Below are 18,815 nucleotides of genomic sequence, written 5' to 3'. Positions count from 1 at the left end.
ACATGCTGCAGATACTTAAGATAAAGTGCATCCCTCAGATAAACATCACAAATAGTGAAAGAGTGAAAACGTTGGTCTTTACTAGAGCACGTGATGGTTTGTAATTGTTAATGTCTTTGCTAATGTGTGACCGGTTTATTGCAGGACATGGCTCTGACTAATGAGGAGAACATGCCGATGTTTATTCGTTGTGGCATCACGGCGTTGGTGGCGGCGTACCTCAACTTCCTGAGCCAGATGATCGCAAACCCCCCCTTCTGCCAGCACGTCAGTAAGGTGCGTCGCTCACGTATTCTGTATGTTCAGGATTGTTGTAAAATGTTCCTCTTATAAAACTTTCTCTGCAGACTGAATACTTCACGTTTGTCAATATGCTGATGATGCACCGCTGTTTACAGCTAGTTTATTGCTCTTCTTCTTCTTTATTCACCTGCACTGCGGTTAAATTGCTCACTATTGAATGTCATTTGCTGTTTACGTTGTTGTCTCTCCAGGTTATTGAGCTGAGGAACATGGATGCTCCGTATCTTCTCCCAGAGCACATCTTCAGAGACAAGTGTCCGTACGTATCCGCTGCTCAGCAGACTGCAGATTAAGTTTAAAACATTTCTAGAAACAGAAATAATCTGATGAGTTGAGTTGAGGCTCAACTAGAGCTGAAATGATTAGTCGAAAACATCTGATTGTATTAATAAGTAGGTTGGTGGGTAGGTTTTGTTATTTACTGATTAAGAACAAAGAACGCCACCTGAATGCCGGTTTGGTTGTGCATTGGTTGACGGGCTTCCTTTGTAATGTAAATCAAGCCTTTGTTTTGCCTGGAGGCCATAAGTGAGACTCATAGGGAACCAACCTAAACGCTGATGGTGTCGTTATTCTACAGCCGTCACACTGTTGACTTCACAATGAGAAGTTAAAGCAAAAAAGTTGGTTACTTCAGCTTTAAAATCATGCTTATATTCATTAAATCCATTGTGGCCTCAGACCGAAGACTCAGGTATCATTAGACTGTACAGTAGACCACAACCTGACCGGCCGGTAGCACAGTGGATACTTGCGCATGCCATCGGCCTGGGGAACCCGGGTTCGACTCCCTCCCAGTCCCGGCTACCAAAAATGGGCGAGGGTTGCGTCAGGAAGGGCACCCGGTGTAAAAAACACCAAAATCTACAAGCGGATCATCCGCAGTGGCGACCCCGGAAGGGAGCAGCCAGAAAAAGGACAACAACAACAACAGTAGATCACAACCTGTTTCTAAAAGTTTTTTTCCTCTTAAACTTCCCAAAGATTCTCAAAACTTCAGTATTATATGTATTTCTGACTTTTCTCTTCCCTCACATATAAATGGCTCTTTGTTCTCTCTCATGTTGCTGCTTTTAAAGACCTCTGACACGCTCAAAGAGTTTCATGGAGAGCTTCTCAAAGACGCCAGGAAGCCCCCGAGTCTTGTTTGTGAGAGCTCTTTATTCCAAATGTTCGCTAGTTGAGATCAGAGTCTCTCTCACTCCACTATTGTGGTCTTGATGTCTGCCTGTGAGAACAAAAATATCTGTGATATAAAGGAGAGGATCCCCTGGTAAATGTGCAGCGTGCCTGTCGTGAGATCGAACAACAACAATGAAATCTTGTAAAAACACGACTGCTTAAAGCCAAAGGCGAGAGGGGGGAAAAAGAAAATGTCGAGCATGTTCAGAACGTTCGGCTAAACCTTTAAATCTCTTGTTTGGGTTTTAAACATTATTTGTGGAGATCCCTTTCTGCAGCGTCCTGTTTAAAATTCACTCCGTTTGACAAACCGCTCAGCAGTTTTTTAGCACAGTCACTGAGCAGCTTCCCTCCAGCAGTCGGAGCTTTTTTAGTCGATGAGGAAGAGGATGAGACACACTGCTGATTATCAGACGTCGGCATGAGTGTCCTTCTACCCATAATCCATCGCTTGTTCTGGTTTTAATCACTTTCGAACTTTGTCTTTGCTTGGAGGAGGATAGAGAGCCCCTGTCTGTTACATCCAACCCAAAGCAGCACACAACACAGTTAGTTTTTCTAGTTTCCAGCTGATACAGTCGTCATTTTAAAGCCCAGCGTTCACACTCTGTAAGCGTTAAATGTACGTACGCTCGTGTGCGTGATGCTCTGACCACCGTGTCCACCGTGACGTCACACGTTGGTTTTGAAGCCTTGAGTTTGGCTTTATGGCCGTCGCCATCTTGGTTTTGGAGCCAGAAGTGACATTTATTCCTCGAAAGCCGCCTCTGATTGGTTAGTGAGCAGGTAGCCCCGCCCTCACGTTTGACCACCGGATCATTTGTGTTTATTTGCGTAATGTGCACTAGTAAACACAGTGATGGGAGAACCTGGGCTAATGCTTATGCTAACTTGGTTTATCGTAAAATACCGACTTTTCTCCAGCTCTCTCCTCTTCTGTCCGCTCTCTTCGTGCATGTCACATGGTATCACAGATGCAGTTTGATTCGTCGTTAGGACATCAGGACAGCCAATCAAACGTAGAGATTCCACCTTGAGGATGCATTTACTGAAGTGGGAAACCGGAGCTCTCTGCCCAGCAAAGTTTTTGCTTAAATTGAATATTTTCAACTAACACAGAAGACGGCGACGAACTAGATATCGCTCATCAAAGCACCAGTTGCTGGCTTTTAAAGGAAATGGGACATGACACTCTGATTTCGTCAATTCAGGTTTCAACCAAAACACACCAATGATTAATAAAAGGCCTAAATACAACCCCTTTGCACCCAGATTATGCATCTTTTAATCAGCAAATAAGATAAACACGCCCCGATTTCACTTGCACCATGTGTTTTAGACCATGAGCTATAGATCGAGTCGATGCGGCCCAGAGAGACAAATCCTAGCGTCTTTCACATCTCTAGTATTCAAATATCCGTTCAACACAAATCAAATGAAAGAGGAAAAACCCCACGTTTCATCCTAGAGCCTTTCTCAGCTTTACTTAGAGCTCTAAAATCACCCGGCATCTGCTGATAAAACCTGATTATGAGATTATAAGAACCAGGATCTATTTCAGATTTTAAATCCCCCTCTACTGTCACCGTCTGCAGAGAGAAACGAGGACTTTAAACACTAGATTTGGACGTGAGTGCTTCAGAGCTTCTAGACGGCTCAGTTCTGCTTCCTGTAGATTATCTGGACACCACAAATATTTATCAAAGTTCAAGAACGCGTTGTCCATCGTGGCTTTAGTTTTCACCCCCTTTCTCTTTCTTCTTCTTCTTGATCCCAGACTGCCTGAGTCTTTGGACAAGGAGGACAGACTGCTGTACTTCCAGACAGCCGACATGGCCGAGTGTCTGGCCGGACCGGGATACAACGCAGAGAGACTCTCCATCCCGTACGTTCCCCAGGTCACAGGTACGAGCGGCTGGTTCTCACTCTGCAGACAGTGTGGAGCTTTATTGGCTCATTTACGGAGCTTCTCTCAGATATTTTCACCCTTTGGCCTTTATTGATGTACGCTGGAAACGGGCAGAAGAGGTTTGTGGGGATGATGCTGTTGAATGAATTTTAAAAGCTCAAGCTTTGTAAAACACATTTAAGGATATCTTAAACTAATCTGAACCTCTGTCTCCAAATGCAGTTGAAAAGAATTTTGACGTCTTTCTACTGATTTTAAACAAATGGAACTTGTTTTTGGTGTTTTAAAATCAGTCTGACTCATATTTACAAGCTCCGGGACAGTTTGCATGAACTTGTCCGGTTATAATAGTCTTGGTAATTAAACCTGCTGTTGCATAAATATTGACTTAATTTGATTTAGAAAAGCTTCTCATGTGATAACGGCTCTCTGCAGCAGCTCTGCAGCGAGAAGCGACATGTTAGAGCGGACATTCGTCAATAACTCAGTCCCAGCTCGTGGTAGCAGGACGGCGATATCGGCAAAGCGTAGCGCTCGCTCCCGAAGTTATACCACGACCCCCCGGGAAGGAAGCAACAGCGCTGCTATGCAGAAACGCGTTTTACATCGGTATTCATTCATTCATTTAACTAAATAGCCATTTCTTCTCTTCTGTGAAATGTCTTATTTCACCCATAATGCATTAGGTGTCGTACATTAGTCACTCGTAGGGAAGTTTAAGTGTTTACAGTAAGTCTGTCTTAAAGTTATATTTAAGTCACAGAGTCTGTTTTTATGCTCCTGCTGTGCTGTCGAGCTGTTGTTCTAACCCTCAGAGCTTTATTTTAAATGCTAGTGCACATCCCAAAGTCTCCAAAGATACTAAAAGAGTCATGCACAAGATGTCTGGAATATTTTTTCCATTTGATGAAATGATGCAGCCATGAAAAGCATAAAGTCTAAACATCATTTATCTTTAATAAACAGTTTAAACAAGTCAAAAAAAGTGTCCTCCAACAAACCTCAGTGGAGATGTGAGATTGAAATAAAGACTTAAAAAGATGGAGACGGTTGTACTTTGGTTCTCTCCTCAGTATAAACTCTCAGAACCGCCGGCACTCGGTGAAGATTTATTTTGAAAAGGCTTCTAAGGATTAGCAGCTTAAGGAGCTGTTCCATGGACAGAAAATAAACTTTTACAAAATCCATTGTGCGATCAGCTCTATTACAGAGAAGGTTTTCACAGTCGGCGGCGTCATTCCTGGAAATTTAAAGGGATATTTCACTTTAGAACAACATGAACCTTTGTAAGATTTTATGAACAAAAGTAGCAGCGTCTCCAGGAAGTAACATTTTCTCATTTTCTTTAAATATTAGAATGAAAACTTCCAAGGATCCACTTTTCCCTTGTTCAAACAAAGAGGTTAATTTCTAGAGATTTGGAAAAAGTTGAGTTAGTGACCTTAAGTTGAACTCGACTACACTTTAATTAACTTCTGTTATTTGGCTCGTCTTTGGTCTAACAAACAGTGTGCTTGTGTTTTCTTCCCTCTGCCATGCTTCCATGTAACATCAGTGCTTTACACAGTAGGAAAAATCCTCCACAGGTGCAAGCAGAAGTCCAGAGGTAACCAGCCAGAGTAGAGCCGTAGATTCGGCTACCTGCCGCCTCTGATCCCCTGCTGGTGTAGCTGGAGTCTAGTTTAGCTGGAGACCAACTGTTTAAGAAGCATTAAAAACAAGGTTTAGCAGCCAAAATGTTGAATTACAGCTTTCTTAGTTTGAGGAGCTTCACAGTTGTAACTGTTAGAGACACAGTTATCGTAGAAAAGACTGCACCGTCCGATATAATCAACCAAACACAGACTATCTCCACCATCATCAGCTCTTTGTAGTCATGTCGGAGCTTCATCCATGCTTTTAAAAACTGAAAACACATGAAGATCCTCTCCAGGCTGCGACGTATAAAAATACTCTGCTTTGAATGATAATTTGTCTGATGTGGAAACTTCACAACAAAATTAAATCAGCTTTATAAAAACTGTTAAGATTAACTATAAGTGAGTCTCTGCAAATATTATTAACTCCAAAAGTGTCTCAACTAAAGTGCTACTGAAGGCTTCAGGTTTCTACATCGTGCCTGGATAAGTTGGGTCCTGGACCATAATTGATGAGTAAAGCTCAAACATCCAAGCGAAGTGACGAAGAAAACACATTTTTGAGTGCAGTGGGACTTTAAAATCAAACTGCAGCTCTAATTTCTGAGGCAGCGCCACCAGTAAACACACAACAAAGTTTGAGACATTCTGGTGGAGGAGACATTCTTCTCTGAGCTATGTAGGACTTAACCACATACAACTAGCTGACTGTGCTTTAGTTAACAGCTTGGTAGTCGTTCCTGTCGTGTCCAATGATAACTGCTAGTGTGTGTAGCTGTAGACGTCACAGAAATAAAATGGTTTGATCATCTTTACTTAACTATTTTTGCTTGCCTTGCGTCTGGACATGTGACGGTGAGTGAGACGACCTGTGTAGACTATAAATACTGTAATAGTTTGTGTTTGTTGTCGTGTTTAGTGCTGTTGGTGTAGAAAGTTATTTGTAAACCGTGTCGAGCTTCAGTTTTCATTATTGATCCAAAACAGAGTCACTAATGCTATTTGGTGCTGGTGCTTGTTTTAAACTGCTGCTGCAGTGTGATATGGGGACTGATGAGAGCCTGAAGGACTCAGACGTGTAGTTTTTGTGCAGTCAGAGCAGCAACGACGACGTGGAAGAGGCTAAAGGCTGCAGAGCTGCTGTTGATTCTCAGTGGGCTCAGCACTACTCTCAGTAATGCCGTAAAGAAAATCCATCATTACGCCGTCGTTGTGCCTCCCCGGTTGTATTTTAAGATGACATGCCGGCTCTCTGAAAGCAAAATGTGACGATGACATGTAACACAACACATGAATGTTGTTTGTCTGGTAACTTCCTCTGCTCGGCCGTAAAGTAGCTCCTGACTACGGCAAGCACAAAGCGCCAAATATCGTCACATTTCATACAGCATGCACTTTTTTTTTTTTTTTACAGCTTTTGATATTAAACATTGCTTTTGAACATGTAAAAATACAAAAAAACCTACCACTTTTTTTAGCGCTCTGGTGATGAACGTTAAAACGCTGCTTTACATTCAGCAAACCCCCAACAAAACACAGAGAATGAGCCATCCGACTGTTGTCCTCCACCCACTGAGTTCAAAGTTTCTGTCAGTGGTATTTTTGACGTGTTTTTACGATATAATAGGTGGCGTTTCATGATAATCAGTAGAGCGTTGTATAAAGTGGCAGGTGTTTAGGACGCAAAAATCGCATTTTTACTCTTACATGTTGTAAAAAACGCTTCCTGAATGCTGCTTTTTAAATCTCACACATTAAGCATCTTCAAAATATTACTCTGGTGTCCTTTGGCTGCTGGTTTTTACACAGTCGTCGATTCGGATTTGTTACTAAAGGGGGAACATCGCTGACCCTCCTGTTCCGTGTTCATACTTTTTATACATAAGGCGACCCAGAGTGACGGGGCAGCACCCCCGCCCTGACCCGGCTGAGTCAAAGGAGCCTCTGACATGCCAGTTTGCGACGTTGTCCAATTGCAAACCATCCAGTCAGCGCTGACCTTTGAGGGAACAGACAGAACCAACGTTGAGGAAGCGACCATATTAGCTGTGTCACGCCAATCTGCTTTTACGTAACCCTGCTCTGTCGGGGCGAAGACCGCCCCGCCGCAGAGATGCATCATGGTTTAGAGTAACTCCTGAGACGGGACTTGATGGCACAAATCCACGAGTCCTTGATTAGAAATGGGAGCTGGAGACCGAAACTATAATAGAAGCAGAGACGCACAGTTTTCAGTCTGTGGGTCTCTCACCTCCTGTCCATTCACATCAGCTCCCCTCATGAGCGCCCTCGGGCTCGGCCGCTGACTCATACCTGCTCAAAGTGCACAACAAAGGTCAGCGTGACTCATGCAAACAACAATTAGAACGCACTGCTGTTTTCTGTTTCTCCCGTCTGCCTGTTTTCACACCTCATCTGCCGCCTATCTGACCTCAGTCACATGACCTTGGCGCCGTGTTGCTCCTCCAGTTGAGCCAGTAGCTGCACGTCTGTGGGTTTTTGTTTCCACCAGCACGCTGTGGGTGTGAGGAAGCGGCGGTAATGTATTAAGAAAGGGCCTCCGGGGGGAGGAGTGATGCTCCTGAGAGGTTTATCGCTCTGCAGGATCAAATGGATTTGTTTCCCTGTCGTATCAAACTAGAACATCAAAATAGGATCTCAGTGTGGCTGTGTGGAAAATGGAGTTTGCTGATACCAAGTGGCCACTAAAACAGAAACCAACAGGGTGTCATACCCAAATGGAAAAAATGATTGGTGTGTCAGGAAGGAGAGGACGAGGAGGGACGGTCTTCAAACCGACGGGGCCTCGTAGGAGATGGGATTTGCTCTCTGGTGTCAAAGTCGGACTCGTTCCTTGTTTGCATCTCGACCTCCTCGTAAGTGGTTTTACCGCGATTTAACAAAGTCAAACCCCCGCAGGCTTCGTCCTGCTCTGCTTCTGAGAGAGGACGCTCAGTATTCACACAACCACAGGACATTTAAACAAGCGTCTCCCTGTGAGCTCCAGGGTGTCTTTTAATGCCTCCGTTTAATTAAATTTAGGGCCAATTTTGCAATAAAAATAAACATCAGATGTGAATCTAGAGCAGAACAAGTGCAGCATAACAACAAACATTTAATCATTTAATTTAATCAAACATTAAATGTTCAGACATTTTGTTCTTGCAGTAGATTTTAAACCAGGCTTATGGAATAAAATATGAATAAATATCTAAGATATTTAAGTATTTAAGACATTTTAAGGGTTTCTAAGGATGCGTAGCTGCGCTGGAGGTCCACAATAGTTTGTGTTTGTTTATGGAAACGAGCTGCTTCAGTTTTAAAAGGGAACTGATGAGAGCTGAGCTGTTTACACGGTTAATGCAAAGGAACATCCCACTAATATTCCCGTCATGAATACATCAAAGTCTCTCAGAACGTCTAACAATAAGTCTGTTTCTCCTCGATCGTGGTCTTTTCTTGTTGGACAGCATCTCGTCTGTTTACGTCACCTCTGTGTGCTGGAAACAAACCAAACTGGAACTTTAAAAACCCTAAAGGACATTTTCTGAATATATATTCTGAATGGGCTCTGTGCACGTCTGAAGAAAGCTGCTACAGCTAAAATAATCTCTTCAAATTACTAATTATCTTAATCTGAAAAAGCTATTTTCTGACTAGAGCCTAATTCAGAAAACCCCAAACTGTCATATTCAGAATAATATTGTAATATTAATGTGCATGTAAATGTGGTCGCTGTGAGCTCCCTGCTTGGCCTGTTGGTGTACATACATTTAAATTATAATTATATTTATTAGTCATACAGTGGAGGCAGTTTTGATTGAGAAAAATTAAATCTTAAACTTGTTTAAAGTTTCTTATGTAAATCAATAAATATTGACTTGTAGTTTACATAGAAGAGGCATCATAAGAGTTCAAGTGATTTAAGGCCCTGCTGTATATATATTGAATAATTACTTTCTCACATAATTAAACATTATTTCTAAAGAACATCAGCGTAGATCACATCTTGTGAACAGTGGAAAACACAACGGCACTTGAACGCACCACGATTGAACCCACAGAGCCGAAAACGTTTAAAAACTACAGAGGTCACATTTTAATTTGGCGGCATCGAGCGCTTGGTGCTTTAACTGTTCATCCAGCATGCTTCAGGATTTGAGATGAAATAAATCTACGTTCTGACTGTCTCTGCTCCTGCAGATGAAGATCGGCTGACGAGGAGGAAGAGCTTCGTGGACACGATCTCCCTGCAAGTGGACATCATGTCCAACAGCCTCCCAGACAAGGTCAGTGTGGTTTTCCTGAGAGGGCAGAAACATGGAGGGGGGGGGTAAAAGGACGAGGAAACTAAAACCCCAAAACCCCAAATCTGAGGAGGAGCGTTTATTTTAGTTTTATTTAGTTAGTCTGAACAGCACTGATGAAGCCGTCCTTGTTTTTTACCCACAAGAAACATATAGAAGTGTTTTCATAACCAGATTAGAACAAAGTGATGAATATAACTAAAGTACATTTACTCAAAGTTTGTACACATTTGAGGTATTTGTACTTTGAGCGTTTCTCTAATCCAGCTTTACTAATTTTACAGATGACAGTTTTTCATTCTCTTCCTGTCTAGTAAAAACTACGGCGCCTAATTAGTGAAATAATCAATGAAAAAATAATAATAGAAATATGAAAGTGGAGAAAGAAAATGGGAAGTTTTAAATCTTATATTTGACAAAAAAAAAGTCTCTGAGATTATAAAGTCATAATTTTGTGACAAATACCTTGTAAATTCTGAGATTAAAGTCACAAATGTATGTATTTATAAAAATGGTGAGTGTTTCTTTATTGATAAATCTGATCGCAGCGTCTGCAGAGCAATGAGGTTGGTTTGAAAACAAAATGACTTTGAAATTTGTGACTTTAATCTGAATTTCTGTTTTTTTCACACATTTCTTTTCTAATAGATTTGTTTATGAGAAATTTCAAAATTTGAGTTTTTTTCTTGTAAATTTTAATCTCAGAAATCCTTCAGCTGAATAAACCAGTACATTTCAAACCCTCTCAGATCAGCCGGACACTTTCTCATCACAACCCTGAAAACAAGCTGGACTTTAAACATATGAGGATGTTATATCCCATGATGCATTGCGGCAGAATAAACTACCCAACAGGATGTAAAGGAGTTAAAATGTGCTCAACCTTAAACATCTAACATCTACATTAACGCAGCAGTGATTTTAATCCAGAAACATCAGACCAAACAGGAAAACAGTTCACCGCACTGGGAGTACGTTTACAGTATTTTAATCCCGTTCTGCTGATAGTATTGATCCCCTCTGTGTTTTTCTCTGTGCAGTCCCAGCTGGCTGAGGAGATCACGTTTGAGACCCTGAAGAAGGCCATCGGTGAGATCAAACACCAAGTTTCAGACACCCAACTTCCACTCGGAGCCTCCGCCCGCCTTCCCGCAGACTCATTAACGCGTCTCCCTGAATACAAATGACAAATATGAGACTTGGCATTTTGTCAAGAGGTCTAACAGCCTCCAGGCTCTGAAGTAGCTGCTCTGAGAAGTCGCCGATATGTTGACAGTAATGTCCCGTGAAATCCAAAGATTTACTGACGAATATTAGACTGATGTTATAATCAAAGTTACAGCTCACATGTGGCCGCCTGTGGGACGCTTTCATAACATTTCCAGATATATTTTCACAGTTCAACAACTTAACTCTGACATGTGAGCTGATTTACATCTTTTGAGGGTCTTAGATACTAATAGATGTTCTGCTGAGAACAGGTGCAGCAGATTTTAGTCACCTTAAATAAAGGCCTAATATCATTTTACATTTACGCTATATTTAGAATATCTTCACCTCTTTACGCTGACATCAGAGAACTCCTTCTGGCAGGGAAATTAGGCCCTTATGTCGCTCTCTTCAAAGCCACCATACTCTATTGATTAAAACAGTAATTTTACCTCGCAGAACAAGGGAGCTGCAGGTCCAGCTGCTTTGACTTTGGTGTAAAAAAGGTTTAGTTTGGCTCCAAACTAAACCTTTTAAAACCCCGGTGTAACCCAAACAAAACACAATAACGCAAATAAAATAACAGATCAAGGCAGCAGGAGACCAACAGCTCCTGTGTTCTGCAAGTATAAAATTACTGTTTTTCTCAATGGAGTCTGGTGCTGAAGTAATCATACCAAAGGGCCGTCTGACGGAAAGGTAAAGAGGTGACAATATTCCAAATACACCGTAAACTTAAACTGATATTGTTATAAATATGTTGTTGTCAGTTTAAAGCCCCAGTTATTGAGGTGGAATCTGCTGCCTGTTTTCAGACACCACCGGTCTGGAGGAGCAGGAGAGGGAGAAGAGGCGTCAGGTGATGGAGAAGTTCCAGAAAGCTCCGTTTGAGGAGATCGCCGCCCACTGCGAGTCCAAGGTGGGAAAACAATTAAATAAATGAATGAAGGAGGAAAAAGTCTTACTGCATGTTACGTGAACTCTCACTCACCTTGTTGTGTTTCTGCAGGCGAACATGCTGCACGACCGGCTGGCTCAAATCTTCGAACTTACAATTAGGTGAGTCATTTTTTTAAATCACTTTGTTTTACAGATTCTGAATTTTGGATTTGATTTGACCATGATGATGATGATGATGCTGGTGTTTTCCCATGTGTAGTAGATCTTCATCTTTTTATTTTTTGCACATAGCATAAAGCCAACTGATTTAAAGTTTTGACATTTTGGTCAATATCTCATTATAATAATCATTTTTTTGTGTCATTTGATTTTTCCAACACTAAAGTTTATCACTGCGAACGTCTTTAAGTGAGCTAATTCAGTTTGACTGTGATGTTTTCTAGTCTCAGATGTTTATCATAAGTAGGCAAGAGATTTAAAATGTTACGTCCTTAGACTTCTTACCTAAATACAAACAGTTTATCCTTTTTTAGCTTGTAAAATGTCGTATGTTATCAAGACTTTATCTCACAGTGACCCCCCCCCCCTCCAGAAGACAGCAGGGTCACTTTTAACCCAATTAGCAATCTGGAAATCCTGATTTAACATCTCTCCCCTCTCTTCCCAGGCCTCCCCCCAGCCCGTCCGGAGTGGTTTCCATCTCAGCGGGACACCCCCAGCACCAGTCCGTCCCCGTCTACGAGATGAAGTTTCCAGACCTGTGTGTCTACTGACCACACCACACACACACACACACACACACACACACACACACACACACACACACACACCTTCACAAAAACAGCTGAAATTCAAAATGCTGAGAAAGAGCCACACAGTCATAATCTGCACGAAGGTGTGAGGGATGCAGTCGGTTCCTATTTGGTGTTTAGAGAAGCTAAACTTCCTCAGTAAAAAAAACATCCACCTCCACCAAACTGAAAACTTTACCGCTGAATCTTTCTGTGTTCTTTTTAAAAAACATCTGAGCTTAAAGCTGCAACAAGCTCACAGCCTCTAAATTCACTGATTTCCTGACTCGCATCCCTGAAACGAAGCAAACCTACGAGTCACCGAGAACAAAAACTATGAACACAGACAACTTAAAGATGCCGACTCTGATCCAGCCCGTCATCTATCGGTGCAGCCAAAGCTTCACACCGTGTATATACGCTGTAGTATCAACTTAAACTCGCCGTAGGATCGGTTAAAACCAGTTTCAGACTTAATGTTTGAGGCTGGTTTTAGCCGCCGTGCTTCTTGGTCAGCTCCAGCTTCTGCCTCTTAACTAATCTCTGTTCTCATGTCGATCAGTGGCGTCACTAATGTTCAGTATATAATAACTTAACGCTGGTGGTAGGAGGCGGATTAGCTTTAGACTCGCCTGCGCTCAGTCCAGTCCGGCTTTACTGCTCAGTCTTTGCTAGTTTTTAGGTAAATACGCACCAGAAAGGACTTCAACAACCAGCTACGGTTCATGTGGGGAAATGAAATGAAAGCAATATTTCACTTTTAAACAAGCGGCCAAAGAGAGTTTTGTTGGTGATCGTGTGTTTGCTTCAGTCGAGGAAAGGTCAAAGTTCAATCTTTGGAAGCTGCAGTTTATTTCTTAAAGAATCTTTTCAAGAGGTTCTTCTTTGTTTTTTGATCTTATTGCTGTCGAATCGTCTCGCTGATTAATGGTTAAAGTCACATTTAAATCCACTTGTGGAGTTTTTCTTAATCTTGAGATTGTTGGAGGTACGAACACAAAGATTTTCCATTTGGTGAAGAAAATCTCACAGCAGTCGTTTTGTGTTTATTGACCTTTTTTTTTATTATTATTTTCAAGCTTTTCCATTTTCTTGCTCTTTTCAAAGTGGCTCTACAGTCTTCCTCTAAACCACACCGACTAGCAAAAATCATGAAAACAAACTTTTAGGAAACAGAAGTTAATCTCCAGCCCGGAGAGACAGAGATAATATAGATAATAGATGATGTTTAACTATGAGGAGAACTCTTGATCATCAGCCAAACAAAGCATTAATGAAAATGTGATATTTTATAAGCATGTCATGAAAATACTGAATCAGCTGAGGGACACTTTAAAGTAACGTGGAAGTAAGACACTGATTATCTAAAGGCTTTTAGTTTGGGATGTTTTTCTTCTCTCTCGTCGTCTTCGTGGATTTAGATTTCGTCCGGCACGATGATTTAGTTCAGTTCTCAGTTGGTACGATGCCGATGACCATCTCCAGGCTCGATATGGAAAGACAACAGATTTTCACAGCGTTCGGTGTGACCATGAACGCCACCCGGGTGCTGCTGTGTGGTGATATTTGGACGCCTTTCATGCCCGTGGTTACAAGTTTATGAGTGCTCGTCACTTATAAACTACTATAACTATAATCTTTTCCACAATAATGATAGAAATCAGTTCATAGCATAAAGAAACAAACAGTATTCTTCAATTTTCTTCAGTCAATAAACTTTAAACAAGTGTTTTCAATAATCAGTGGGTTTAAAAGTTCTAATTTTAAGACCAGTTTGTGAACTTTTAGGAACATTTTGGGTTGAAAGCTGAGCAGGAGCTTAAATAACACCAGACTATATTTACTTCAAAGTGGAAAACGTGATGAATTTTGACCCTCCTGGCTTCCCACACATCACAGCTTTATATTGGCAGCTTCTAGAAAAAAAACAACAACAACAACAGAAGCCGTTCCCTAACTTCATCTACTCAGAGTGGATGTTAACGGAGCCTGTAATGAGTCCTGTGAGCAGCCATATGGACCAAAATAAGAGCAGCATCAAAGTTAACCTCAGCGTATTAATATCAGACTCTCTGATTTTAGAGGATTCGGTCGTCTGTGCTTTTTTAGCTGTTGCCACGAGGCCGTGTTTTGTTTCCAAATCGGGACACGGGAGGCGTTTTTGGAGAGAGATCCTGCATCTCTGGCGGAGCTGCAGCTGTGATCTGTAATAACAGATGGTTATCAGCGTTTCCTCTGATGAGAGCTCAGTGTAGGAGGGAAAAATCCCTCCAGTTGGAGGCAGATATACCTGCTGCCCTCGTTCGCTCCCAGCAGCTGTGCACCGCCGCTGCTTTATTCAGGGCTGAAGGTCAGAGATGAGCGGTTTGTTTGTGAGTAAGTCCTCAATAGACGGAAAACTGAATGACAGAGACGAGGAAGGTGGAGTCGAGGTGTCGTGGATGGAGGCCGGACGCGGCGGCCATCTTGTACGTCGGATGGTTTTGTACGTTAGAGGTTGTCGAGCACAGGTTGTGTCCCTGAAGGAGAAAGGTTTGGCTCAGTAAGCTTTGTTTAGAGATCACCAGCAGGAGCCTGATCAGTGTGAACGCCGGCCCGAGTGTCGCAGCTAAGCGGCCTCGAAAACCTAATTTCCACCTGGTGTGGAGATAATCTGTACCTGGATCAGTGAAAACATGCTAATGCAGCAGACCGCTGGCTGATTGGACCACATTTAATCCCATCTGAGCCTGAACGGAGGACTGAGTAGAGCCCACAAAAGAGGAAGCAGAAGTTAACAAACAAACAAACAAACAAAGATTAATTTCGCAGCTTCTCTGCAGCTTTTCATTGAATCACCAGCAGGAGCTCAACCAGCCGTTCACATCTCTGTTTTGTCTTTTTAAGGTGGAAGTTCACTTTTGTGAGGATGCACGTAAACCTATGCAGGGAGACGGTGTGACGGCCAAACTGCCTAAATCTTATCTGACTGACACTTGAGCACTTTTGCCTTCACGCGGCCCAGAGACGCACGTTTGGTTCGGTTTGGTTATTAGCAGCGTGCGGATGCCTTTGATCGTCGCTCTGTCACATGACCCAAGGCCTCGTTCGAACATCGAGCTCTGATTCCAGTTTTGATGTAGAAGCTTAAAAAGGTGTGAACGTCGTCTTCTTCTTCTTCTTCTTTTTCTTCTTCTCTGGTTGTTTTATTTAGCTTCTAACTCTGGAACAAACCAGTAAATATGAGAATCGGCTTAAAAACCTTTTGTCTTGCTGTAGTTGAGGTTTAAAAGTTAAAGGATAATATATTTTCCTCCAGTGATGCATTAAACTGATGTGTTCTCTCTCGTGCATATTTGTGCTGCGTAGCGTTTTAGCTTTAAACTCTTATGATTTCATATCATAGCTCTACTTAACAAAAACATGCGTCTAATGAACTAACTGCATGATATCTTAATGTCTGGGAATATGCTCAGAAACAGAAAACAGTAAAATAATAAAAATAAAAAAAATCCATCTAAACAAGTGAATTTATCAACTGAATCCTAAAATCTGATTTTTCTTGCAGCAGGTGAGAAAAGTGAGGTTTGGACAGTGGATGAAGAGTCTGCTTAGATGTGGCTGGACTCACTTCCTCTATGAATGTGTCATTATAGCAGTATATCATATATTTTTGTACATTTTTTCTGCATCATGCATCGTTTAATTGTTGCCTGGTAGAGATTTAGAGACTGGGAGGTTTATTCTTGTTGATCACGTTTATCAAGACGAGGACAAACGCTGATTTTTTTTTTATTTTAAATGTAGGTTTTTGGTTTATTAAGGAGTCGACTCGGTTCAGGGTTTCAATGGGATTGTGCAGTTCTAATCAGTGTGGGAGAAACGGTCTCATTTATGACGTGTTACTTGATTTTTTTAATGTATAATCCACTTTATCATTTCAAATATGCTGAAGAGTTAATGAATATTATACCTATAGTGAGATGATGTCAGTTATTTTTGCATACGACAGAGACGTGGAGTAAATCAGTGCAATCTACTAATAAAATCTACATTTTTTAGTTTTATTCTGCCCAGAAGTTGCAGCTTTGGCTCTGATTCGGTCATCAGCAAAGTTTTAGATGTAAAATCCTTCCAGATTCACTGAAGATCTACATTTTGTTCTGCTTGGCATTTCAGACTGTGGCAGTTCCTTTTGTAACTGCAGAACTTGCTTGAGAATTATCACGTTTTTAGGGTTTCTTCAGCATCAGAGTCATTCTAGTGATAGTTGGCGGTACATCTGTGGGTGCACTGCAAACAGGAGCTGCTAATGGCTAATTCGGCTAACTTTAAATGATGTTTATTCTTAAATAGGCTTAAAATATAGGCTCACTCACACTCCATGGCAGCATTACACTTCCTGTTATAAAATACTTAATAGACGTAGGACAGTGGGAAATATAAAATCCAGTTATATTGCTGCAAGATCAGTGTTTCTTTAAGCTGCAGGACAGTTAACAGTATAAAAATCTGGACCTGAATCGTCCCTGAGCTGCAACTTCTCCTCTATGGGTCAAAAAACCGGCTGCGGATTAACGTTTAAATTCCAAATCTTAGCTGGACGCAGGAATCAATCAGTCTGTGAACGAGTCAGCTCTGCTACTTTTGATAAATCAGCAGTATATATATTTAATAGATTCAGCTGCCGGTTGACTTTTGGCAGCAGACGTATTAGAAGATATTAGATAAATAATAAAATGCCGAACAGTTAATAACCGTCATGAAGACATTGTGTTTGCACTCTGATCACTGTGTACTTGGTACTATAGCAAAAAGAAATCAGCACAGATTAGTTTGGTACAAATTGGTTATTAGAGGTTTTTTATTTTTTTCTTCCAATGTTCAGTTTGTGAAAAGTATTTAAGAATAACTGTGTGAAACTGAAATCGTCCCTCTTGACTGGTGACCGAAGTGAGCATTAAGTCTTAAAGTCACACGGTGAGAGTAAATCATTTCACTGCTGACCTGCCTTATTTCAGCGCGCTAAACTAAAAACACGATGAACACGATTCTTCACTTGTCAGGACGGACGTCTTTCAGTTTGCCGGCTGAGTTCTGCTGAAAAATGACAACGAAGCGACAAAAGAAACTTCTGATGACGTTTGTGATGCAGCAGTTTGTATTTTTGTGCCAGTTTTAGGTAATAATAATAAAAAAATAAGGTGTCGCGTCTGTGCTCTGCCTTCACAGCGACGCACTCTTCTGTTTCCAGACCGCTAAAGCTCGGCTTCGGTTCAGACGCAGCGGTGATTTTAACCACTAGGTGGCGCCGAGGTTCTGCTCCCACTGCGACTGCAGGGAAAAAAGGTTTAACTCTGATTTATGATCTGAATGAATCCACATTAAGTCCTGAACTCGACGTTTTCCACTATTCACATGCAAACTAGTTTGATTTTGTTCAGAGAGTATTTGTTTAATCGCTTCTCGTTTTGTCAGTTAAATGTTTAATCGACAAAACCTACAAAATAGTTGCATCAGTTTCAGGTCGATTAACAAAAGAGTCTGTGGCTTCTTCATCTAAAACTAATGACCATTAAAATCATCAGTTAATCTACAGAATATTGGAAACTACATGTCACAAAGTGAACTCAGCTCAAAGGTCGTTTTCACTCCATTAACTGATGAAAAGTGGGTTTTTTTTAATATTATTTTGTTACCAACTAATCCTTGATTGATTGATTTGATATAATAAAAACATTTTTTTTTTTATTTTTGCCTGAAAAATACCAAATAGTTTAAATTAAACAAAATAATTTGTCAAAAATTATCAACATTTTTGACAAATTAAATCCTTAAATTTTCCTTTTAAAATCTTTCAAAACATATTGAGATATACATATATATATATATTTTTTTTTTTAAGTTTTCAGATGAAATCAGAAGCACAGAATGAACTTATTATTCAGAAAATATGTGGAACCAACAATCTAACAGTTAAATAATTTCCTCCAAACGCAGCGGCAGCAGAACCTCAGCGCTTCACAACAAAGCCTCTGTTTAATAGTGAACTGTGCATTAAGGTTAATGTTCGAGATCAAAATAAAATAAAATATTTCTATCAACACCGGCGGCCTGTTGTGTCTTCATTACTGCTTTTATTATGAAGGAGGATGCAAGAGGTGAATTATGGCTTTTATTTTGAAGGAGGATGCGGAAGATGAGTGCTTTTATTTTGAAGGTAGATGCAACAGTTGGCTTTTATTTTTTATTGTTTAATTAATTCGCTCCATCGTTCCTTGAACCTGAAGATCAAAGTTAAACATTTGATTTTTGACGTCCTGTGTATAAATTATCTGACGAAGATTTTTAAATGACGAAGATCCAACGAGACTTCAAACCCAAAGCTGCCTTCAGAAAGTTAAACATTCGCTTCTAGTTTCTGTTCTCCTCCTCCTCCTCCTCCTCTTCCTCTTCCTCCTCTTCTCCTCCCCCTTCCTCCTCTTCCTCTTCTTCCTCCTCCTCAGCCTTCATCCCGGTCCCTCCCGGTCTCCCTGTTGGTCGCTGCCCTGCGCTCGGCCTGAGGTTGTGGGTTTGAATCTCGCTGTGTGTCTGCGCC

At 41.2% G+C, this 18,815-nt stretch overlaps 1 protein-coding gene across 1 annotated transcript in view; it reads left to right on the top strand.

Moving 5' to 3' along the window:
- The window catches only part of efr3a (EFR3 homolog A (S. cerevisiae)), a 123,324-nt gene extending 110,890 nt beyond the window's left edge, over nt 1-12,434 (top strand). Inside the window, exons 16-23 of the mRNA XM_070844490.1 lie at nt 145-276; nt 495-562; nt 3,263-3,390; nt 9,235-9,320; nt 10,379-10,427; nt 11,363-11,466; nt 11,557-11,606; nt 12,115-12,434. Coding sequence (XP_070700591.1) covers nt 145-276; nt 495-562; nt 3,263-3,390; nt 9,235-9,320; nt 10,379-10,427; nt 11,363-11,466; nt 11,557-11,606; nt 12,115-12,220 — 723 coding nt within the window. The 3' untranslated portion in view covers nt 12,221-12,434. The remainder of the gene's footprint in view (nt 1-144; nt 277-494; nt 563-3,262; nt 3,391-9,234; nt 9,321-10,378; nt 10,428-11,362; nt 11,467-11,556; nt 11,607-12,114) is intronic.
- Nucleotides 12,435-18,815: the final 6,381 nt, after the last annotated feature.

This window comes from Pempheris klunzingeri, chromosome 15, assembly GCF_042242105.1.
Source record: "Pempheris klunzingeri isolate RE-2024b chromosome 15, fPemKlu1.hap1, whole genome shotgun sequence".
NCBI classification, from domain to species: Eukaryota; Metazoa; Chordata; class Actinopteri; order Acropomatiformes; family Pempheridae; genus Pempheris; species Pempheris klunzingeri.
The sequence above is the reverse complement of the archived record's forward strand: the minus strand, read 5'-3'. Positions and strand labels throughout refer to the sequence as shown.